This window comes from Leopardus geoffroyi, chromosome A1 (assembly GCF_018350155.1).
Source record: "Leopardus geoffroyi isolate Oge1 chromosome A1, O.geoffroyi_Oge1_pat1.0, whole genome shotgun sequence".
In the NCBI taxonomy this organism is placed as follows: domain Eukaryota; kingdom Metazoa; phylum Chordata; class Mammalia; order Carnivora; family Felidae; genus Leopardus; species Leopardus geoffroyi.
Genome location: NC_059326.1, coordinates 10365693 through 10391016, shown reverse-complemented (window position 1 = coordinate 10391016; position 25324 = coordinate 10365693). Strand labels below are relative to the sequence as shown.

At 42.7% G+C, this 25324-nt stretch overlaps 1 protein-coding gene across 3 annotated transcripts in view; it reads right to left on the bottom strand.

Moving 5' to 3' along the window:
• Window positions 1–25324, bottom strand: part of B3GLCT (beta 3-glucosyltransferase) — a 121464-nt gene that overhangs the window by 56022 nt on the left and 40118 nt on the right. For all 3 annotated transcript variants that reach the window (XM_045471313.1, XM_045471467.1, XM_045471393.1), the window contains 4 exons: window positions 17636–17712; window positions 17072–17183; window positions 10639–10775; window positions 2593–2656 (listed from right to left, as the gene is read on the bottom strand). In XM_045471313.1, coding sequence (XP_045327269.1) covers window positions 2593–2656; window positions 10639–10775; window positions 17072–17183; window positions 17636–17712 — 390 coding nt within the window. The remainder of the gene's footprint in view (window positions 1–2592; window positions 2657–10638; window positions 10776–17071; window positions 17184–17635; window positions 17713–25324) is intronic.

Genomic DNA, 25324 nt, shown 5'->3' with positions numbered 1-25324 from the left:
AGATATGTCCTTTTTAAGAAAAAGACCTCTATGCTGAGCATGGAGCCTGCTTAACATTCTCTCTCTCTCCCTCTGCCCCTTTTTCAGCTCACATGTGCACATGCTCTGTCTCTGTCAATCAATCAATAAGGACATAAAGGGGCTGTAAGAAAAAGATAAGAGAGAATTATGAACCACACACCAAAAGAAAGCTGGTAAAGAAATATTCCTAACATTAAATACACATTTAATTCACATTAGGGCAAAGAGCATCACAAGAGATAAAGGTAAATTCGTAAGAAGACATAATGATTGTAAGCCTGTATGCATTGAGTTAACAGACTCTCAGAGTATAAAAGGCAAAAGCTGGCAGTTACAAGAGGAGACACTGGCAAATCCACCATTATAATGGAAGATTTTCTCATTCCTCCCTTAATAAATGACAGATCAAGCAGAGAAAAGTAGAAAGAAGGAAAGGAGGAAGGAAGATTAACCTCTTAGATTAAACCTACTTCTCCTTTAATCTAATAAAGAGAATATTACACCCCCCCCCCCAAATTATAGCATATACACCTTTTACTTCACTTATGAAAAGGAAACATGAACTAGGCCATAAAGCAAACCTAAAAATATTTCTATAGACCACAACAATACCATGTTAGAAGTAGTAACAAGACACAATAACAACACACACTGATATGTTGGGTCACAATGAACAATGTATTTTTTAATTTTTTTTTTCAACGTTTTTATTTATTTTTGGGACAGAGAGAGACAGAGCATGAACGGGGGAGGGGCAGAGAGAGAAGGAGACACAGAATCGGAAACAGGCTCCAGGCTCCGAGCCATCAGCCCAGAGCCCGACGCGGGGCTTGAACTCACGGACCGCGAGATCGTGACCTGGCTGAAGTCGGACGCTCAACCGACTGCGCCACCCAGGCGCCCCGAACAATGTATTTTTTAAAGTGGGTCACAGTCAAAAAAAAAAAAAGTTAAAGGGCCTCTGCCCTTGAGAAACACCTGCAGAGGATTGCCCTAACACACATCCAAAATGCTCATAGAAGTAATGATTATAGTAGCAGAAAAGTCATGGCAATCCAGAAGCCCACCACCAGGAGAATGGATAAGTAAACTGATATAGTCATAGGAGAGACTACTGCAGGAAGTGAAAATAAGTTCAGTAGGGCTGCACGCAGCAACACGGATGAGTTTCAAGTCAGAACAATACTCACGGTGCAATTCTGTTTACATGAAGTCCAGAAGGAAACAAAACTGCATGATATGGGGGCACCCGAGTGGCTCAGTCAGTTAAGCGCCCGACTTCAGCTCAGGTCATGATCTCCCAGTTCTTGAGTTCAAGCCCCACATCGGGCCCTGTGCTGACAGCTCAGAGCCTGGAACCTGCTTGGGATTCTGGGTCTCCCTCTCTCTCTGCCCCTCCCTCTCTCACACTCCATGCCCCTCTCTCTCTCTCTCTCTCTTTCAAAAATAAACAAACACTAAAAAAACTGCATAATATGTTATTCAGAGATACAGTCATATGATGAAAACTATGAAGAAAAGGAAGAGAGAATTCAAGAAAGTGTTTAACTAGTGAGAATGAAGGGGACACAGGAAAGCTGCATTCAGGTAGTCTCAAAGCGACTGATGACGGGCTAGCTCTTAAGCCAGGTGGTGGGCTTTTAGATATTGTGACTGATCTTCATACCTTTCACATGGGTTAGAAATATTTTCTGTGTGTGCTTAATTTTTAATAGATTCCTGAACCTGGGTATCTATACCAAAGTTGACTTTTCATTAAAAATATCTAGGTAGGCCTGCACTTTCAATTAATCGTTCTTTCCTTTCTATGGGAGAAAAGAATGATTTTTTTACATGTATGTTTCTCCTCAAATAGGCTATTTCATCACATTCAAACACCTGAGAAGGTAAGGTGCTGCGAGTGCCCTTATTTGCTCCTGGCAGCTTGCCAGGAGCACATGTCAAGGTTGACCCCACCGTCCCAAGTACAGATTCCTGCAGAGGGAAAGGTGGGGCCGTTTTAGGCAGTGAGATGCGCCTGTGAATGAAACCCACAAAGAAACCTTCTTAACAATGATTCAGGAATGATTCATGATGGGACCCCTGCATCTAGGACGACGGGTCACAGATGTCCACTAGATGCCAGGGGTGCTGGGGTCCATCCAGGCTGGCATGCCGCAGCTGCCTGCTTAGGGCCAACTGCCTCAGTTCTGCCCCAGAGGGCCAAGGACAGGGACACGACCGAGGCATATGTACGACCAAAGCGCCGAATAAGACCAAAGGTACTTTTGCGACATTTGTGCATGTTTTTAGAAATCCGCCTCTGCACTCATCCACCTAGCTTTAAAAAAAAAAAAAAAAAAAATCAAGAATCACAGATGCAACCTTTTCCACTGTTCCTTCTCCACCTACGTGATGAAAGTGAGTTTAAAGAGAAAGACCTAATTTGCTGGAGAAGAATTACCTTGGTGGGGAGAAAATGTATAAATGCATTGGGAAGGGATGCGCTGGTAGGGAATCAAAAACACCTTTTATAGCAAAACACGTGGATTCTCAGTTGCTACAACTTTTAAAAAAGAAAACAAGACGTACCTCATGTTTTAAATCTATTGTGAAGTCGGATTTCAGGGATTCACTCCTTAACCTCTTGGTAAGCCTAGAAAACAGATACAATTTGAGGCCGTTTTCTTTTTTGTAATCAGAAGAAGCATCGAACAAGAATAACACATTCTCGAGACCTTCTAATGTTTGAAAACAGATACAAGTACACACTGTAACATAAAATTAAGAGTTTCACATTCCCTTGAGGCAAAGCACTTGTGGAAATGGAATTATTTGTTGACCAGGAAACGAACACAAGCCTTTTTGCAAATGGAACATTCATTGTTTCAACATCTGGCAAATAACGTAAAATACACTATAATAAACTAAATGCCTTAAAAACAAAGCCACAGGGGCGCCTGGGTGGCGCAGTCGGTTAAGCGTCCGACTTCAGCCAGGTCACGATCTCGTGGTCCGTGAGTTCGAGCCCCGCGTCAGGCTCTGGGCTGATGGCTCAGAGCCTGGAGCCTGTTTCTGATTCTGTGTCTCCCTCTCTCTCTGCCCCTCCCCCGTTCATGCTTTGTCTCTCTCTGTCCCCCAAAAAATAAATAAAACGTTGAAAAAAAAAATTAAAAAAAAAAAAAAAAACAAAGCCACAAAGTTTGGTGACTCCTGATAATCTTGACACCAAATACTGACAGAGAAGAGAACAGAAAAGAAAAAAAAAACAAACAAAAAAAAAAAACTTGCATGACAGAGAAACAAAAGTTGCTACTTTTCAGTCTCCTTCTTTTAATAACCCAAAGGAACTACAGTTTATGGAGTTTTTAGGGGGGAGAGAGAATGTGGTTTCAGGAAAGGAGAAAAAAAAAAACCATTTCCAGTCCCTTTCTTGGTTAAAGGGTTAAAGAAATCTTCAGCAGTTCTTTCGGTGCAGATGAGAGCACCGCCGGTGCCCAGCTTCCCAGTACCGACCCAGCACTGTACCCACCCCCCCCCAGTGCACACCTGCCCACGCCTCTCCTGCTGAACATCTGCCTAGCACACCCACACCCAAACCTTACCTGGCAAACCTTTCTTCCAGATCAAACTCAAGGGCACTTTCTCTGCAGAACTTTGCCAGACTTGCCCACCAGCATAAGTGGAAACTTCCTTTGCTCCCAGAATAGGAAGGAAGCTCCATTACTTTGATCACATGTGCGACATCCTGTTGTGTGTAAGTCCCCTTCTGTGCCACAGCTTCTTTGTATGGCCAGCACCGCCCGCCCACCATGCCTGGCCAAAAGAAGCACTCGGGGAGCTGCCTGAATGAATGAGGGCAAGATATGCTTTGATTCCAAGCTGGTGGGACGGAATTCCGTACGTAACCAAGCCGCTGAAATACATACGGTTCTGTATTTGTGACAGGGCTAGAGACTAGACCATCAGTCTCAATTACAACCCCCCTAACACATATTTTAACTGGAGAGAAATCACAGTGATTTTTAAAGGAAAAGTAGTAATAAGTGTCAAAACTCTGTACTGAGTTTTCAGCCTCATTGAGCCACAAAGATTTCTTTAAAAATTTACTTCTAACTCGAGGAAAGATAAAGAAGGACACAGGTTATAATTTATGTTTAGTATTAAAGCATTTGTCTCAGGGTGGATACTAATGCAGCTCGGCAGCAGATAGCTCCAAAAGCAGCCCGCGGAATCTCGGTCACATTCCTGTGCAATTCCTGCCCACAGACTTGTCAATAGGAGTGGGTGAGGACACGTACAGAGACAGTGTTCTCAGATACACCCCCGATAGACAGTGAGAGAGAAAATTCTGCCCTGGCAAGGGATCTTGTCCAGTCTGATTTCTGCTCAGTTCGAGCCAGTTTTTAACTTTGGAATCTGGACTCCTGCTAAGTGCCTCCAAACTCTGATCAGATCACCTTCATACCTGGGCTCACTGCCACAGGCAAGGGACACAGAATTGTGATAGGAACCAAATGGCATGTGACATCCATTGTTAGATGGCCATGCATGACAAGCCCCTTCTTACTAGACAATAAGTACCTCCGACTTGTTACCCTCAACATGCTCTCTACTTTTTTGACTTTTCAAGTTTCTTTCTCATTCCATTCTTGAAAATCTGTATTTGGGGGAAATCTCAGAGAGGCAAAACTTGAAGACCACTGATGGAATTTCTTTAAGATGAACACTGACTAATCTGAGGGTAAACAGATATATATACATTTTTTTTGTTTTTTTTGCTTGTTTGTTTATTTATTTAGAGAGAAAGAGCACGAGCAGGGGAGGCGCAGAGAGAGAGGGCGAAGAGAGAATCCCCAGCAGGCTCCGCAATGACAAGATTATGACCTGAGCCAAAACCAAGAGCCGGACGCTCAACCTACTAAGCCACCCAGGCACCCTGTATACTGACATTCTGTGGCTACGTCTAGCAGCCCGTGGAGTCTACCATAACCTTAAGTGATGGTTACCTCAACATCACCAACTTCATGTCAATGAGTCGGTCTCGTGAGCCTAAGTCGGTCACCTTGAAAACATGGTCAAGTCCTAAAAGTGTGCAAGGCGTTCACCTAACTTAAAAGGCAAGTCCTAAAATGGGAACTAGGTTTCACTTTTCTATACAAGACAGCACAAGGGTTTTCCAAATGCTAAGTGCAGTGACCAACAATACCAGGAAAAAAAAAAACAATTAAGGGCAGAAATTCCAATTACTTTGATAAAATATTTCCTCATTAAATATTCAGTTCCTGGAAAATAGGACATTTGATATTCAGCTTGCCTATTTTTAGAAGGCGTTAAGTCATGTCCCAATAATACAGCTCTAAAGACACAACCACCTAGACTGGAAATTTGCAACAGACAGAGGGCCTCTTCAACTTCAAGTTCCTAGCTGACTTTTACAGTCCCATTCGTGAGCTAGTCAAAAGAGCAAACTATTGAAGGAAATCTAGGTAAGTTTTACTGGTGGAAAAACAACAGGAAAAAACAGTAACAGTGTTCTGTAAAAACACCTATTTGAAAAGATCGTCTTATTGTAAATGTCTCCAAAACTGCAAGTACTTTTTTATCGATGCTATTGTTAGAAGATCACACAGACGGATTACCAGGAAATGTTAGGCAGTGTTAATCCAAAACTCACTAACGTGGGATTACTAGGGCAAATGTTTTTGGTGGGAAATAGTCTATAAAAGTGTGTGTCGTAAAATGTTTTTAAGTAACCAGTTTTTCTGATGACTGGAGTAGGAGAAATACTTAAGCAACGGTTAACAGTTGCCCTACCTACCGAGTGGGCCATAAAGTCAAGAAAAGGAGACAAAAGGTAGGGGGGGCGACTTCAGTTAAGCGTCTGACTTCAGCTCAGACCATGATCTCATGGTTTGTGGGTTTGAGCTCCGTGTCAGGATCTGTGCTGACAGCTCAGAGCCTAGAGCCTACTTCAGATTGTGCGTCTCCTTCTCCCTCTGCCTCTCTCCTGCTCTCTCTTTCTCTCTCAAAAATAAATAAACCTTAAAAATTAAAATTTAAGGGGCGCCTGGGTGGCACAGTCGGTTAAGCGTCCGACTTCAGCCAGGTCACGATCTCACGGTCCGGGAGTTCGAGCCCCGCATCAGGCTCTGGGCTGATGGCTCAGAGCCTGGAGCCTGTTTCCGATTCTGTGTCTCCCTCTCTCTCTGCCCCTCCCCCGTTCATGCTCTGTCTCTCTCTGTCCCAAAAATAAATAAACGTTGAAAAAAAAAATTTAATAAAAAAAAAAATAATAAAATTAAAAAAAAAGGAGACTCCTGTAGCGGGCACTGTTGATTGCCTACACAATATAGGAGCTTCCTCTTCCTTCTTCCTAAGAGACTTCTCATTTTGATTAAATTATTGAGCCCTATAAATGGGCGCCAGGGTCAGAATTTGTTTGATCCCAACCAAAGCACTGAAATTCCCTGCAACCATTAATGGTCCAGGAGTTGGTACATGCCTAAAGTTGACCCCACCAACTGCGAGCAGACAAGATCCAACTAGAGACTGAAGATAAGCACTTACATTCCATGGTTAGAGAGCTTCTTCACTGCTGAACATAAGATATATACACAGAAAGCCCTTTTTGCCTTGAAAATCAACAAAGGGAACCAGATTTAGGATGAACTGATGATGTATGTGGTTTCAGGATGCTGTGTACTGAGCATGAGAGAGACAGAACCAGCGTCCTCAATAACAGGGCAGAACCCCTACATCGGCCAACATAGACCTCACCTTCCAGTTACAGTAACGATATCTTCTTAATCCAGCCTGCTAACTAATATAGTTTCTAATAACAGGGAGAAACAGCACATTAGCTTTGGAACTGGAGAAAACAACTGGGAAGATCCAATTTTGCAGCCAGTGGGGCTCGTTGATACTTTATGCCTCTTTTAGTTCTAAGAATAATACCGGGTTCTTAAAGAACGTATAGAATCTCCTATGAGAAAACCATTTCTAAATAGATCTTGGCCACAGGACAGTTGCTATGCTAGATGGGTTACATTATATTTTGTTTGATTACTTGCCTGCATCCCAAGAGAAAGGAAGTATGGTAGAAGACACCACTATGGTAGAGCCCACATTTTTGTTTTGTTTTTGTTGGCAGGGGAAAGGGAGGGGAGGCACACCAAAGACCATGGACGTTAATTAACTACAAACATTGTGCAGCTTGTTGGCAATCGTTCAGCGTTGTAAAAGCAGACGACACGGAATGCAGAAGGCTGACTGGTGCCTTACTCCTCTATCATGCCAGAGTTACGGGGGAAGGGCTGGACATTTCCTGAACTCGAACAAAAGACCAGCCTTTTGGCCCCAATTCCCTTAGCCGCAGTTCCTTACATACCCCACTGCAGTGGGGCCCTCGGTACTCAGAGTAAGCTGCCACTTGCCAATAGATGTTTTCAGCGACTTCGGAAAGAGGACGAGAGAAGCACGTGCCCGTGGGACCACCTCCACAGAACACCAGGTCATCCATAACATAGTCTCCCCTTAATAAGACCAGTATCTTGGCTAGCGCAGAACCTGGAGCACCGGTTCGCAAAGGCCCTGGCAGTGAGTCAGTGGTGAGCATGAGGTAGTTATGAGCGTAAGCCAGGGCCAACAGAACCTGCCAGGGCTTTGGCTGCCTCTACATCTTATAAGCAGTGAAGCCAGACGGCAGAATTCATAGACCCAAGAGGTTTTGAAGAACAGGTTATGCTTTATTGCCTGCATGGCAAGCAAGGAGTTGGGCTAACTGGTCCTTTAAGAGGATTCTAGGAGTCAAAGATGGTGCAAAACACAGACTACTTTCACTCACGTGGTTTAAAAGTAAGTCAAAAGGAAAGCAATACTTGGGGCGCCTGGGTGGCTCAGTCGGCTAGGCGTCCCACTTCGGCTCGGCTCGTGATCTCGCAGGTTGCGGGTTCAGGCCCTGCGTCGGGCTCTGTGCTGACAGCTCAGAGCCTGGAGCCTGCTTCAGATTCCGTGTCTGCCCCTTCCACGCTCATGCTCTCTCTCTCTCAGTAATAAATAAACGTTGAAAGAAATTTAAAAATTTAAGAAAAAAGAAAAAAGGAAAGCAGTACTTAACAGTTATCGATTACATCTAACTCAGGAAAAGGTGACGTGCATTCCGTATCAAGGCACCACCAAGGTCCCTGCTAGATGGGGGAGGGAAAGAAAGTGAAACTATAAACTACCGGATTTGTTTCCCAGATGAGTGGCTTCCTGGATCGGAAGGGAGATATGAGGAGAGGGTTATACGGGCTTCAGAGAGATGGTTACAGCCCGGGCTTGCTGCCCAGGGTCACAGGTCTCTGGGTTTCTCTCCAGCCCTGGGAGAAGAGTGTGGCGTCTGCGCTCGGAACAGTGCACCGCACAGGACAGGGTCAGCTGTACTTGTCCCTCTCTCGGGGGACTTGGCCCTCCAGGAAAGAGAAGACGACAGACTGACGAAGAGCTTCTGAGTCACAAGTCGGAGAAACCACAGCCACCAGAACTTCTGGAGAGAAGGCAGCCCCCGTAGTTCCAGGCTCTGAAGCCACAGGGTGAGGACAGACCCAGAGGAAGGCGACTGCCGGGGCGAAGAGTCCCGAAGGCCCAAGGAACGGCCGAGGGGCTGCGGTGTGCCACTCGTGGCTCCAGAGAGTCCAGACAGAACACAGGGAGCTGAACTGGGCCCAAACACAGGGCTGCAGGACATACTGGGAGAAGAGTGTCCTAGGGGCTCCCACTCGTCACAGCAGCAAACCCAAGCTGAATGAATTTGACAATAAAGATGACCCTGGGCCGCTGAAACGCAGTATTTTCCCCTCACCCCTGCAGAGAGCGGAGAGCAGAGCCAGGCCAACCAGTGCAGGGTGAGAAGGAAATGACAACTCTCTCTTCTCGTTGCCCCTCCCCTCCTGCCCAGGCCCTCCAAGAATGGGGCCGGGAAAACGTATGAGCCCTCCTAGGCATGCCTGGCACAGGCTGGGGGCAGGGCGTCCTTGCCCGAGAGTCTCAGGACGGGTCTATGGGTCACGCGTTTTAGTCGGAGATAACAGAATCCACTCTGGCCAGTTTGGGCACAAAGTGCACTTATTAATGCATATAGTTGGCTGAATTACTGGACAGTCTGAATAGAGAGGCTCTAGGCTGAGATCCCCAGGACAACCTCCAGATTTATACTCCAGAAATGGGTCGTCAAGGAGCTGGGGCCTCTGCCACCGTCAGGAAGTACCATCTCGGCTGCCAGCCCCCAAAGGACTCCTCTTCTGTCATGACCTCTCAAGCCAAATGGACCACCAGGCACCGTCTCCTTCCCCATATGACTGAGTGCATCTGCCTAATGGAGGCCATCTCACTTGGCTGCTCTCTAGCAGCAAGAAAGGCTACACAACATGGAAGTTTTGTTGTTACTGTCCCTTTGCGGATTCTACATTGGGAAGGAGGGTCTTACATCGTTAAAAAACAAAACAAAAGGGGCGCCTGGGTGGCGCAGTCGGTTAAGCGTCCGACTTCAGCCAGGTCACAATCTCGCGGTCTGTGAGTTCGAGCCCCGCGTCAGGCTCTGGGCTGATGGCTCAGAGCCTGGAGCCTGTTTCCGATTCTGTGTCTCCCTCTCTCTCTCTGCCCCTCCCCCGTTCATGCTCTGTCTCTCTCTCTGTCCCAAAAATAAATAAACGTTGAAAAAAAAAAAAAAAAAATTAAAAAAAAAAAAAACAAAAAAAAAACAAAACACTTTCCAATGTCAAGGGAGTAGTCACCAAGTGTTGGCCAGCCACAAATGAGAAGGTAGGACTACCGTGCCTACCCAGCCCACATCCACCACGGGCTCAAAAGGTTTCTGAGACTCTGAACCCTAGAAACAACACGCCCAACGTAAGAAATAACAGAAACCCTCCATCTTTGAAGATACAAAGGCCACAACCGCTTTACCAACTTTCTCTTCCCTAAAGAACAAAAAACACATAATAATTAATCGGAAGCATTCAAATTAAAAGCCTGTCAACAGTCATGGTTCTCCTGAATTACAACTTAATTATCTTTCCTTTTCACCTTGAAAAAAAAGCATTATTGTGATTATACACACAAATATCTGGGCCCGAATAGCTATGGAGCCTCTGATTAAGTGTCCCTCTTGCCTGGCCCATGTTTAAACGTGTGTACCGACGCACATAATCTGTCATCAGCTCCCACCCCCGGGCAATGTTACTGATTCATCTTCTTCCTGACAATCAAAATCACATCTGTAGCTAACCAGATCCATTAATAATAGTAATAACCCCTCTGGGTGTAGAGTTCTCAGAGTACTTATGTGCCCTCCCTTGGTCCCACAATTTATTATTCACCTTATTTTGCAGGTGAGGAAGAGGAAATAAGGAAGGGGTGAGTCATCAGTCTGAGGGCACTAGTAAGTGACAGAGCAGAAGCAAGAACCTCAAGGTTCCTCAGGCTCCTGTTCCAGGTCCTCCCGCCCCACCACACACTGCCTCAGGCTGCAAAACTCACTTGGGATCCATCAGTTACAGGACTCAGTGAAACAGAAGTTGAACCGCACATACACACACACACACACACACACACACACACACACACACACACACACAAAGTCTAGTAAATCCTTACTTGTTTACAAGTGGAATACTAAGAGCCCAGCCAGCAGCGAAGTCTGGATATTTAAAAACGGTAGGATTTTCAGAAAAGGCATAATGGTGAATTATTGTAGATTCTTCATCATGTAATGCTTTTCCTAAAAACCATTCCTGTCAAATAAAGATATAAAATGTCATTTTCTTAAAAAGCCATTTCGTATAGGACCAAAAACAAAGTCACGTCATTAATTTTAGTTAATTAAATCCTCTGGGCGATAGAGAATTAGCACAGATTATTACTTTCTAAAGCATTTTAACAAAAATGCAATACTCTATGATAAGCAAGATGGCATAATCTTTACAAAGAGAGTAGCTTAGTATATTAACAGGATCAACGAAATGGCATCTTTATGCCATAAACATGTAGAAGTGGTATTTTATAGAAAATTCCACATCAAAATACTATTAAGGCAAAGAAAACAGTGTTCCTTTATGCCATACTGAGGTCTGCAAAGGAGAATCTGAAAAATTCCTTCCAGAATCGGTGCCTATTTTATTCATTTATTCATTCAATTAACATTTAACATTTATTCCACATCATGTGAGAACGCAGCTTATGCAATAGTGGGGACACAGAAAATAAGTAAATAAAGCAGGTTCATTTGGTGACTGCGATGTGCTGTGATGAAAACACAGTACCCAGGGACTTCCCGGCAAAGAAAGGGAAACCTCTCATGAGCTAACATCTGAACTGAGAGTAAATAATACCAAAGGGCCAGCTATGCACAAATCCAGGGAAGAGCCATCAAGGCAGTTAATACACAGTCCCAAGGTGAGAAAAGCTTGATACCTTAGATAAAAAAGGAAGTCCAATGTGGCTGGAATACAGTGGGTATGGGGAAACATGGTATGAAAGACACAGGGGACAGCCGAGGGTGCATTTTAGATGCCCGTGGAAAGCAACACAGACTTTACTCAAAGTGCGGTAGAAGACTTACACTTCTGGCCACAACAGAATAGCCTGGATCAGACCTGCTCTCCCACTGAGAGCAAGTATTAAAGCTGGAGAAAACACTTAAACCAAATAATCACGGGCATCGGAAAACAAAGACAGAGAGTAGATGAAGAAAAATATCCGAGAAAGAAGGGAAGCCCATGCATGGGAACCCCATAGTCACTCCCCCCATGGAATTTGCTGGTTCCCATAGCAGCCAATGGCACACAACAGAAGGCAGCAGCTGGGACCGTGCAGCCTGCTGGACTGAGACAGCGGTTGGGGCTGGAGGCTGCCAACAAGGTAGAGATTTAAGTGGATCCGGAGAAAGGAGTCCCAAATTCTGCATATGATTTCCCTTCAACTCCTAGGCTAAAAAAAAAAGGAAAAACAAACAAACAAAAAAAATAAAATAAACAAGCAAAAACCAAGAGAAGAGCCAAATGGAAAGCAGCAGTAGAGGGCCTAATTGCTGACCAAAAGCTCATGTGCAGGATCTGCTGGAAGAAAGGGATCTAGGAGTAAGGGCAATCTGTATAATAGACCTACCTAAACACAGTCTACAACCCGGAAAAATATTGCTCGTATGGAAAGGAATATCATCCACAGCCTCTTCAATTTTTCACATACGGTATCTAGCATTTAGGGAAAAACTACCACATGTGCCAAAAAAACAGCACCAGAACAAAAACAGAGAGAAATGAGATGCACAGATAAATCAAATTCTTCCGTTATCAAAAAATGAGTAGTATTCACATATTTAAGGAAATAGATGAAAAGATAAAGAATTTTACCAAAGAGCTAGAATAAGAAACAAAAGTCAGATGGAAATTCTAAAACTGAACACTGCAACTGAAATTAGGAATTCAGAGGATATTACACATCAGGGAAGGTAGGATTAGTGACCTGGAAGGTAAGTCAGTAAAAAATACCCAGATTGGTGTATAAAAAAGAAAACAAAAGGAGGACAATACAGAAAAGAGCATAAAAGCAATATGGGACAGAGTAAGAAGGTCTAAAACCCATGAAAAATTGGAAGACCAGAATAGGAGGAGAAATAGAATGAAACGGAGTCAACATTTGAAGGAATACAGCCTCAGAATCTTCTAAAACGAACAAGAGTCATCAAGCCGTAGATTCAAGAAGCTCCCTAAACACCAATAAAGATAAGAACAGAGGAGGCCACAGAAGCAGGTGGTCAAAAAAACCAAAGATAGAGAAAACCTTAAAAGTAGCTTGAGGGGAAAAGGGTGGACACATTTCTTTTAAAGGAACTAAGACAAGGCATACGGTTGAATTTGTAAGAGAAACAACAGAATGTGAAGGACAACAGAACAACATCTTTACAGTGACAGAGGAAAATCACTGCCACCCTAAAATGCTGTATCAAGTGAAACTATCTTAGCTGGAGGTGGAGGCTTTTGAACAGGTGCGTGGTATGATCTGAATGAGAGGCGAGATTATCAGGATTATGAGGCTAGATTATTGAGAGGCTAGCTTATTAGGATGGCAAGAGTAGACACCAAGAGGCCAGTGAGGAGACCCTAATAATTGTCGAGGCAAGACAGGATGGTAGCCTGGACCAGAGCAGTTGTATCAAATATGGAGAGAGGATGAAAGAAAATGTATTTCGGAGGTAGACTCAATGGAATACGCCAACATGGGGTTGAGGGAAAAAGAGGAATCAATCACGAGTCCTAGGTTTTTTTTTTTTTTACAGGAGCCACCTGGATGGACCACGATGCCATTTCTGAGGTGAGGGAGACTGAAGGTGGGAGAGGTTTAAAGGGGGCATTAAGAGTTCAGTTTTTCACATGTTGGATCTGAGATTCCGATGAGACAAGCGGAGGTACGAAGCAGGCGGTCTGACACAGGAGCAGGCCACGCATGGCTCACTCCCTTGGTTCCTTCATATGCCGTTCTTTAGTGACCCGATCAGCAAGGTGTTCCCTGAACATCCCATACAGAAGAGTCAGCCCAACCCCATTCTATCCCGCATCGCTCTCATTCTGCTTTCTTCTTCTCCGCAGTTATTACCACCTGACACGCTGTTCGCGCTTTGGCTCCTTGCCTATCTCCCCTGCCACAAGATTATTCCCCTCCTTGTGGACACGGAAGCTGTCCATTTTGCTCACTGCTGTATCCTCACCAGCATACCTAACGCGTAATAAATGCTCACCAGTTTTTGTTAAATGAATGGAGCAAGCCCAAGAAAGCTTCAAAAGGCAACTACCCTATTAAAGAAGCGAAAGTAGGGGCGCCTGGGTGGCGCAGTCGGTTAAGCATCCGACTTCGGCCAGGTCACGATCTCGCGGTCCATGAGTTCGAGCCCCACGTCGGGCTCTGGGCTGATGGCTCAGAGCCTGCAGCCTGTTTCCGATTCTGTGTCTCCCTCTCTCTCTGCCCCTCCCTCGTTCATGCTCTGTCTCTCTCTGTCCCAAAAAAAAATAAATAAACGTTGAAAAAAAAAAAAAAAAGAAGCAAAAGTAATTAAACCAAACACCCTAAGTCCTAAATGCTTTGCATATTTTCTCTATTTCAACCATCACCACCTCACTCTCGGCTCCTTATCAGAAAAACGAGAGCAGGAGGGACACGGTATTGTTTCTTCTGCTTATGGGTGTGTCCCCGGTACCTCCCAGGCTCTTGGTTTCAGTCAATTCAGCAACAGGTCCTAACTGAACACATGTAAGCCACCAACAAAACTGTGTGTGAAGGTTACAGAACTACATCATGAGCTTCTTCCCGATGCTTTATGGAGATTTTAAGTCATCACTGGGCAAGAGGGATAATTATAAGGCAAATGGCTTTGGCTTAAGATAGAAAATTCGTGATCCTTTTTTAAAAATCAATACTATAGCACTTTATCAAACTGCTAAATGTTACCCAATGTGAAAATCATCACATTTAACCTACCCTGTCAATATAGCTTGTTTAAAGAAAAGAAAACACTCCAGGAGATTTTCAGCACCTTTCTCACGAACCCTTCACTGTTATAATCTCCTGTTGCAAATATAATTTTATGCAGAACATGTTTCTATGTTTTAACTCCTAATGGCAGTGTCCAGCTATTATCTAGTATATAAGATTGTTTTCCAATATTTGGAAAGGGAGGAGATACTGTAAACTAATTTAAGGGAGAAATTAATATGGAATCTGTTGGAAAGGGCACTTCCCCTATCCTTCTTAATGATTTTCTTAATAGCTTCATAATAAAGACAATTATAATCAAGATAAACTGTAAAAGAACAACACAGAGAATGTTCTATAAGTATCTGAGAATTACTCTTTACCAGCACCCTGGTTTCACCTCTATTAAAAAAAATGTCAAGACATTTCAGCAAATGCATGCTCACATTAAAAGCATACGGCAGGGAAAAAAAGAAAGAATCCAGCAAGACACAGAAATTTATAGAAATCACCTGGAAAGGCAGTTTAACAAAGATTAATTACTTTAATAAAGATCAAAATTTCTCATTTAAAATATTGTATAACAGCATAAATTTGCATAAGAATGACAAAGATATGGAAGGGGAAAAGACATCAGAATCCAAAAAAAAAAAAAAAAAGTCTGATGCTCTAACACACGACATAATTATTATTTTAATAGAGTTTATTTGTGTCACTAGCAAAGCCGGGTTGGCTTTATAGCTTTGTTTCTAAAATTTCAAATGGTAGGGGGAAAAAGCACACTGGTTTGAGCTAACTTAAACATTATGTAATCTTTATTTCCTAATGCTAGTTTCAAAAGAAATAAAGCATCCTAGATTTCTTTTTTAAAGGCTGAGTTCAGAAGAGAGGAGGAAAGCATCTCATTTTACCTCTGTTCTGTACTTGCTTTTCATGAACTTGCTTTGAACTTTTAAATTTATCCTTCCAATTTTCATTAAAAAGCACAGTGAGTCACCATCTTCTGCACAGAATTAGAGCTATGGATAATGGAAAAATAATCTCCAGGTGAAATGAACACTAGGAGGAGATTAAAACTCCTATATCCAAAAAAACACTTGGGAGTTTTTCTCGAGTCAAAAGGAAACACAGCAGCCTAACAAATGTTTTACGCGCAACATGGCCAAAGTACATGGATGCTGGTTAGCATCATCTGAAAAGACGGGATGAGACGCATTTCGTAATTCTCTTCTCCTTCGAAGGATTTTTCTTTTTAACCCGACAACCTGCTCATTCAATTATGTCTGTATCTTCCCAGAAAGCAAAAGCACAAAAAGGAACCATAATGGACCCTTGAGACTTTTAAAGAACATCGAAACCAGTGGTTCTGTTAAGGTAACAAACTTTCCGGTGTTTGAGAATGGTCACTGGTGCCCAACATCATTCGTCTACATCAACAAACCAAGCAGACACTCAAGAAGCCACTTTTCCTTCCCCACACTCTCATTAAGCCTGATTTAGTTTGGGAGTGGGCACCAGAAGAGGGGTGGGGCAGGCATCCAGTGGTACCCCAAGGGCCCACTTCTGTTTATTCCAAGTTTAAAGATTCCATGTGGTGATCAGGGTATAACCCGGGCTTCTCCAAGAGAACTGCAGACCTGATGACTCTCGCCACGTCTCCAAGACATCCTCCTGAGACGCGACGTGGGCCATCGGGAAGGCGGCCATCACGGGGTTATTCGGCCATTCACAAATACTCACTGACCACCCATTACGTGTCAAATGCTCTGCTCAGTGCTAGCGACTTAGAAATAAACAAGATCCAATTGCTACGTCGTATCTGCCCAGAATAAAACAAAACCTGACAATATGAAAGATACGGATATGGAAAGTCGCACTGAACTACGAACACGAGATGCCCCCGTTACCTCCAGACCTTCGCAACTTTTGTTCCCTCTGCTTAAAACACTCTCTTTCTCTCCTGTTAACTCTTACTCGTCCCACAGGACTCAGATTAAAGTTCACCTCCTGTCGTGACCCTTCCAGATTAGGCTGGATGCCCTGCTATATGCTTCTAACAGCACCCTAGGCTTCCCTGACTATAAGCCATCTCCCTTTTCATTGCTTCTTTAATGGCTTGTTTTCTCCCTGTCATTCTGTACCAGCCATGTCATCAGGATGTGCATCTGTCCTAGCCCCTGCTGTCATGGTGCTTGACACACAGTTGGCAACCAAGAAATACTCCCATCTAAAATAATACGTGGTCATCGTTGACAAAGAGAAATAAGCAATTTACACTTATTTCTTAACTCTGGGCTATAGCTTTTTAACTCTCTGAAATTGCCACCACCTATAAATAGATTGGTTTCATTTAAAAAGGGTTCCTTATAAGTTCTATCCCTCTGAAAGCGACAGAAACCTCAAAGAGAAATGATTCAACACTGCTTCGAGACAGTCAACTGTTATTTCATTCTTTCTCATTTTAAACTAGGTGGTTTTATTGGATTGGCAAACCTCTTAAAATTAAATCTTCTCTTAAGCATTTCTTCCAATAGATAAATACTGGTATTGAAATTGTATTCACCTTGGATGGGTCATATCTTCTGAGTGTTTCTAAGAGTTCCGGAATTTGTATTCTTGTCTCTTCTTCACAGAAGAAAATCCATGATGAATTTCTGCTATACGTTACAGAAAAGCTGACAAAGAGAAATAGGTTATGGTAATCACTTCTATAAAATGAGTTTATAATAAAGTTTAAAACTGACAAGCAGGATGAAAGACATAAAATGGCAAGAAATCTAGATTTTTTTCCCCTGTATTTTCCTTCAATGTATAGTTTCAAAAGCCAGATACTAATAGTTTATCAAACAGCTAGAATTCTGAACTTCTCTCTGTAGCACCACCAGTCCAGAAGGGAGACAATTTTCAAACGTAACTATCAAATATATCAACATTTTATCTTTTAAGAAAGCAATATATTTAAAAATAGAAGCCATTCATGGTTAAAAGAATCAAGAAATCTGGGTAACGTAGTAGTCATAAAAAACAGAGTTCAAATTTTCTTGACTCTGAGGAAAAACACACTCAATAAGAGGAGTGAATGTTCAGGTGGAAACGTCAAACTTCACACATTTCAAATTAAACATACTGTGGTAACAACGGAAGTATGGTCCATGCACCCTCCTGCTTAGACATCTGATGAAGAAGGAGGACTCTTGGGAGTTCCTGAAGAAACATTATCAAAGAGAAGACATAAATAAAAGTACGATATGATCACTCTGATTAAAAAAAGAAAACACTCAATTTCTAAATGCAGGTATCTTTAGAGACCTGACATCTTACTCTCCTAACTACTTTCTTTTTTCTTCTCTTCAGGAGCTACTAGAAATGAAGGATGTTGGCTGGATCCACACAATCTCTTTGTCATCCAGGCATAAAACAGGGCAGAGGGCCTCGAAGAAGGGTCTCCACTGGTACCGGAGCTGACCCGAAATTTGCAGACTCGCAAAGGCGACCGGGAGGGAAGAGCCCAGAAGCAACCAGGCATAACTCAGAGGCACAGAAACAGATTTCACTGTGTAGACATCACAGGTAGCAGATGGAAAATAAAACCCTTCAGCTGAACAAAAGAGTACATATAATATCCCGTTTATCTCATGTAAAAAAAAAAAAAATTAAGTGCACTAAAAAAAAGCTAAAACACCATGGTAAGGAAGAGTATTTCTAAATACTAGAAATATAATCCTTAAGTACTCAGTCAATGATAGTAACAATAGAATTTTAAAACTTACAAACATAGGAGGAACTAAGATTCAGAAATAAGACACAACTATGGTTAAATAAATATGCATAAACACCAAGAGAGATTAATATGATTCAGGCTATGAATGTCAGCTTTGAAGTAAAGCACTATTCGATATATTTCACATTATCACAAGCCCAAAGTCAGCTATATGATACGCTTGAACGCCACCCTCCCAACAAACTTTAGTATATTCCGTGTTTTATTCTATTTCCTGGTAACTGTTGCAGACAAAAGACTTATGTAGAAAAGAATTATTAAGAATAAATGCCTAAATATTGGAACTATTACAACACTAATGTAGATTCCACACCAGCCTTTAAGTTCATATAAAGAATGGTTTTCAATATAAATACTTGGAATTATCAAATAAAGCTTCACTTATTTTATGTAGTATTTACTTTAACTTTCATGTACAAATATGAAATGCAAGAACAGTAATGAAAGGTTAAGTCAGACTAACAATATGGCATGTCAGAGAGAAAAAAACACCCGAAAGGCTGAATTAGCAGTTAATTACTCAGTAAAATGCAGGGCTTTCCTGCTGTTGATTATGAATTATGCAGTAGTTTCCAGTGACTTTTAAGAAATGGCTATATATGTGTTATATATATTTATACCACATGTATATTCATGAGGGATTATATAAGAACAGAAATCATGTGTGAAGAGAACTAATATTATTAATAGTTGCATAAAACTTTCAAATAACTATGGCAGCATGTTAATACGAACCAGCCAGAAAAGAAACATAGCAAATACTTTAAAAGGCTTTAGAAGAAAATAAGTAGCGAATGAGCTATTGTGTAACAACTGAAAGTGTAATAATAAAGACTTCAAAACAATGGAAACGTCTTTATGTTAAATGGAAAAACAGACATGATTCTAAATACGTAAAATAAATTCACATATGAACAGAGACTAGGAAGGAACCAGAAAAGTGAAAACATTTGTGTCAAGATGACCAAAGTATTACATCGATGCTCTTAAAATCCTTTAATGTAGTTAAAACACAGTTTAGTTTTAAAAATTTCTTGAGGAAAAATGAATACACCTCCAAATTCTTCCATACGAGTCCTATCCTTCCCGGTTATGGGAAATACGTAGGTGATGTCACCGGGTATCACAAAAAGGCTGTAAAAGGGCACCTTCCCGGCAAGGATGCAAAGACAGACTTATGAATAACCTCTGTCACAACAATAAAAGTGAAAAGGCAAAGTCTTAGCACAAAGGAGCTAAATTCTACTCTAAAATGAACTCTATGGATTACTAGTGGATTACACTAGCGAATTATAATCATCCCTGTCTCCATTCTTTTTTGTTTACTGAATCGTGTGCCTGGGTTTCAGATCTGTTTCAGTCAGTGAACACAAAAACGGCAATCCAGCTTTCTGTACCCATCCCACCTCCAAATAGAAACATTCCAAAACCTAGTGGGCTATGTCGATACCTGTCTCCAAAGGTGTGTGAATGCCCTTGTCTCAAAAATATGTCTACCATGACATTCAGAAACCTGGTCTCAGCCACATGCAGAAGGATGAAACTAGACCACTTTCTCACACCACTCACAAAAATAAACTCAAAATGGATGAAGGACCTGAATGTGAGACAGGAAACCATCAAAACCCTAGAGGAGAAAGCCGGCAACAACTTCTTTGACCTCAGCCGCAGCAATTTCTTACTTGACACATCTCCAAAGGCAAGGGAATTAAAAGCAAAAATGAACTATTGGGACCTCATGAAGGTAAAAAGCTTCTGCACTGCAAAGGAAACAATCAACAAAACTAAAAGGCCACCAGCGGAATGGGAAAAGATGTTTGCAGATGACATATCGGACAAAGGGCTAGTATCCAAAATCTATAAAGAACTCACCAAACTCCACACCCAAAAAAAAACAAATAATCCAGTGAAGAAATGGGCAGAAGACATGAACAGACACTTTTCCAAAAAAGACATCCAGATGGCCAACAGGCACATGAAAAGATGCTCAATGTCACTCCTCATCAGGGAAATACAAATCAAAACCACACTCAGGTATCACCTCACGCCAGTCAGAGTGGCCAAAATGAACAAATCAGGAGACTATAGATGCTGGAGAGGATGTGGAGAAACGGGAACCCTCTTGCACTGTTGGTGGAAATGCAAACCGGTGCAGCTGCTCTGGAAAACAGTGTGGAGGCTCCTCGAAAAATTAAAAATAGACCTACCCTATGACCCAGAAGTAGCACTGCTAGGAATTTACCCAAGGGATACAGGAGTGCTGATGCACAGGGGCACATGTATCCCAATGTTTATAGCAGCACGTTCAACAATAGCCAAATTATGGAAAGAGCCTAAATGTCCGCCAACTGACGAATGGATAAAGAGATTGTGGTTTATATACACAATGGAATACTACTTGGCAATGAGAAAGAATGAAATCTGGCCATTTGCAGCAACGTGGATGGAACTGGAGGGTATTATGCTAAATGAAATAAGTCATACAGAGAAAGACAGATCCCATGTATTTTCACTCATAGGTGGATCTTGAGAAACTTAACAGAAGACCATGGGGGAAGGGAAGGGGGAAAAAAGTTACAGAGAGGAAGGGAGGCAAACCATAAGAGACTCCTGGATACTGAGAACAAACTGAGGGTTGATGGGGGGTGGGGAAGGGGAAAGTAGGTGATGGGCATTGAGGAGGGCACTTGTTGGAATGAGCACTGGGTGTTGTATGGAAACCAATTTGTCAATAAATTATATTTAAAAAAAAGAAGCCTGGTCTTACCTCTCAATTAGCCCAAGGCCATTTCAATTATAAATAAATCTTCATCCACTAACCCCCCAAAAGGCCCAAGAGCTTTTATTCTTGTTTTTTATACACACACATATGTGTATACGTGTGTATTTATATACAATGTACATGCATATGTGTGTGTATATATATATATATACACATATATCCTGTGTGTGAATACGGATGCACACATGTTCACATGTGTTAGCACTAAGAAAAAATAATTTAAAAGGTCACAATAAAATTCTCCACCAAATGATCTTCTCTCAGTTTTGACTACTTGGAATTGTAATAATTTATGCTCTATTTGTCTGTTACAAATAACACCACCACCAGATTTAGACCTCCTTACAGGTGCCGTATCACCAGCTTACAGCACTTTTATACGCAATGCAAGTTTTTTAATATGTAACTGGGTGGATGACTAAGAGAGTTTTCAAGTGAAATATCAAGGGGAAAGAAAATAAGAAAATGCTGCATCAGCAGAGCCATTTGGAATAAAAGCTACAGAAAAGGTGCCCATGCATGCAGAACTGCCTGCTGTCAACCTAAATGATGCCTATTCACCAAACAATGCTACTATTTCAAACCTAAAAGGTAAGGCAAGATTGTGTCAATAATGAGATAATGAGGGGTGCCTGGCTGGCTCAGTCAGTGGAGCGTGCGACTCTTGATCTCAGGGCTGTAGGTTCAAGCCCCACGTTGGGTATACAGATTACTTAAAAATAACCTCTTTAATTTAAAAAAAAAAAAAATGAGATAATGCCATAAGAGAGGCAGGCATAAACGGGCTACAAACAGGGCCTACTGTGGGCAAATGACAGAAAAGGAAAGAAAATGAAAAAACTGACCACAGTTCACCTAAACTGCTTATATCAACTCTACTCGTGTCATTGAACCCGTCTGCCATTGCTTCCAGCATCTACCGGTCCCCTAACAAATGCTTTGAGGTCAGAAAGCCCACTGGACATGCCGTCAGTGCTTCCTTTGAACGCATTTTGGATCAAGGCATATGTTCGCACTTAAGGCCCCTAACATTTAAGAAGAGCAAACAAACACCTTCAAAACCAACGCTCCCATTCGTTCCCTGGCTCTGACACAAACCCATTGCCTTCGTTTGGCAAAGGGGTTCGATTCCACAGCTGAGCATCCTGACAGTGCTCTGCGAATGGAGACAGCCCTTCATTCTTGATATGGAAGCAAAATCACGAAAATGTATGTCTAGAAACACGAATAGTATGAAAGAACCAACATTTAAACATGGACGAAAACAGCTCAATACTTTATCATAAATAACTTCACTAGGCGAAGTTGGTTTTGAATCACTTTACTCTTCGAGCCTGTGTCTGGAAAGAATTCAACAAATTTAAGTTCATGCCACCAGCCTTTTCCCTTCTCTGCAGACTGTTTCCCAATATTTGTAACTTGCCCCTACCTTAATTCAGAGTATAAACCTAGCAGAACAGGAGTTCATGGTCCAATTCGGTCTCAACATTCAGACCAAGTACTAAATTTGAAAGCAAAAGCCAAGGCTTTTGTTCAGTATTAGGCAATCGTTCTGAAAGACTGAATCCTGTTTTAAGACTGATTCCAGTTGAACCGCACTTCCAAATTCCAACTATTATATAGCCCCTGGGCACTGAACTGAGCTTTTAGACAAACACATGAATTATGATGAAAATTAACATCTGTTTATTGTTAGGAGAAGGAGGTATATCTTATAGGATGCTGATAAAGGTGTATGATACGCTGGTTGGAACACATATCAGACAGATTTACTAGTGTTTAAAAATCCGGTATTCATTTATGAACCAGTAGATTATATGTGATGCTGTAATAACGTGTCTTCCAGGAACCTGAGCCTATATTTAAAAAACATATATATTTTTTTCCAGGTACCTGTCTTAATCGCTATCTTTTCCTCACAAGAGAAAAATATTACCTCGTTATTTATAAAATTTATTTTTATTAACTCTTTACTTTGAAGTACATTACTAAATACATTTTTATAGCTCAAATAAATCTGTGTTAACTAATCATTCATTCACGAAAGGCAGTACAGCTGAGTATTTAAGGACCTGATTTCTAGAGCCAAGGTACTTGCATCAGAGTTCTTGCTCTGGCTCCTCTGAGACGTGCAACCCTGAGCAACTTGCTTGCCCTGTCTGTGACTCTGTTATCTCATCGTTCGTGTGGGGACAGCCAGGGTCCTGGGTACCAAGGAAGTTAATACATGCCACACATTTGGCACGTGCTGTGCACATGACGGTTATTAATATAAGCATCGACTTTACAACATTTGTTGCACAACTACTATGTGCCAAGCACTGTTCTTTTTCTTTAAGTTTATTTATTTATTTTGAGAGAGAGAGAGTGTGCTCAGGGAAAGTTGGCTGTGCTCACTGCTGCGCTGCCCAACTCTTGTCTCCATCCGGTACCCAGACCCCGGCCCCACGCATTGGAGATCTCACCAGTCCCTGCAACCCTACCTCTCTAACTCACGTGTTAGCTCCCAGAGGGGCTCCCTTTTCCTTTTATTCCCTCTTTCCCGGATACCCGGTGAGACCCACGATTACCGGCCGCCCTCAACGGGGGTCCCCCCCGTTGCTGCAGGCAGGAGTCTAGCAAACTCTTCACTGTTTGTTGGAGGCTCAGTTCAAATGCCTCGACAACAAAGCCTTCGCTGACATTTCCAGGCAGGGCCGGGGGGGCCTCCTTGCCGGTGTTCTGGGAGTGTGGTACCGTTGCTGCTTCACAGGGCCACATGCAGTGTCTCCCCTACTAGAATGAGCCTCCGGGAGGTGGGGGGGGGGGGGCACAGGCCTGCCGTCTACACCGACTCACCCACAAGAGGCCACCCTGCTCGGCATCGCCCCCCTCTAGCACCCCGTCCCCAAGCAGCACTTCCCTTCTCTGCACACTTGCAGGTGCTGGCCCTTAACTTGGTCCCCACCGTACAGCTCTAGCCACTGTGTACCAACGTCACTACCAAGTCAGTGAGCTCTAAAACTCACCGACTGTGGGCCCCTGGCTCCAGACTCAGTCCCACGTGGCCACATCTGCCTGGCCACACTCCATCACGGGCTGCCCTCCCCTGAGCTGGGGAGAGCCAGCATCTGGCCTCTGACGTTCTTGCTGGGCCAAGCCCCCAGCTCCCACCGGATGCACACGGGACAGTGTTCTCCAAGACAGGGAAGGGGTTCAGATGCTACGCAGCCAAAAGGAGACAGATGCTCCCAACATGGCCTCCTCCACAGTGCGATGAATTCATGGCTGCTCAGGAACTGCCCCTGAGGCAATGTGAGTCTCACTGTCCTATTTTCTCCTGGGGCGTCTTGCCCAGGTCCCGGCTTAAAGTAAGTTTTCAATGAGGATTCAGTAAATGAACAGATGAATAAATTCTTACTCGACGGCAACGTCATGAAGTCTCCAGTTTAATAATTAATGTGATGTCTTACCACCTATCAGTTAGTACAAGAAATGAACCTTTAGTAGGTAATTAAGCAACCAACTGCTCTCTCCTCAAAAGAGAACTTTAGTGGTAGCCAGTGACACTCCCAAAGCTAGCCTTTCAACAAAGGGCCTCATGCTGTCTCCTGGGCAATAAAAACATTTCTAAAAGCAGAAAACGCAAAACCGTTGTACTCAAACTTCCTCACACTGATCTATGAGAGGTTTTGCTCTGGCTTTCCTGCCTTACCTCACGGAAATGAGGTTTTTCTAAACTAATGAACCAAAGAGACTAACTCTCCTCAAGAAAATAGTGACCTACAGGGGCACCTAGGTGGCTCAGTCGGTTGAGCGTCCGACTTCGGCTCAGGTCATGATCTCACAGTTTGTGGGTTCGAGCCCCGCGTCAGACTCTGTGCTGACAGCGCAGAGCCTGGAGCCTGCTTCAGATTCTGTCTGTCTGTCTCTCTCTCTCTGCCCCTCCTCCACTCACGCTCTGTCTCTCTCTCCTTCGGAAATAAACATTAAAAAAAATTATTAAAAAAAAAAAGAAAATAGTGACTTAAAAACTTTCCACGAACAAGGAAAAGATATCATGTATTCATTCAGGTTGAGATTCATCCAGGTTTTAAATAAAGTTTGTACGGTAAAAGAAGGCAATAAAATTAGAAGGGTCTGTTCTTTTCGAAAGCTATTTAGTTGGGGGTGGGGAGAGCAGAGAGGTTTCTAAGCAGCTGCTTCGGCTCCATTTGTCCCAAAGCAGAAAATATAACCCAGCATCTGCCAAATGTAACGTATACAGCTTCAAC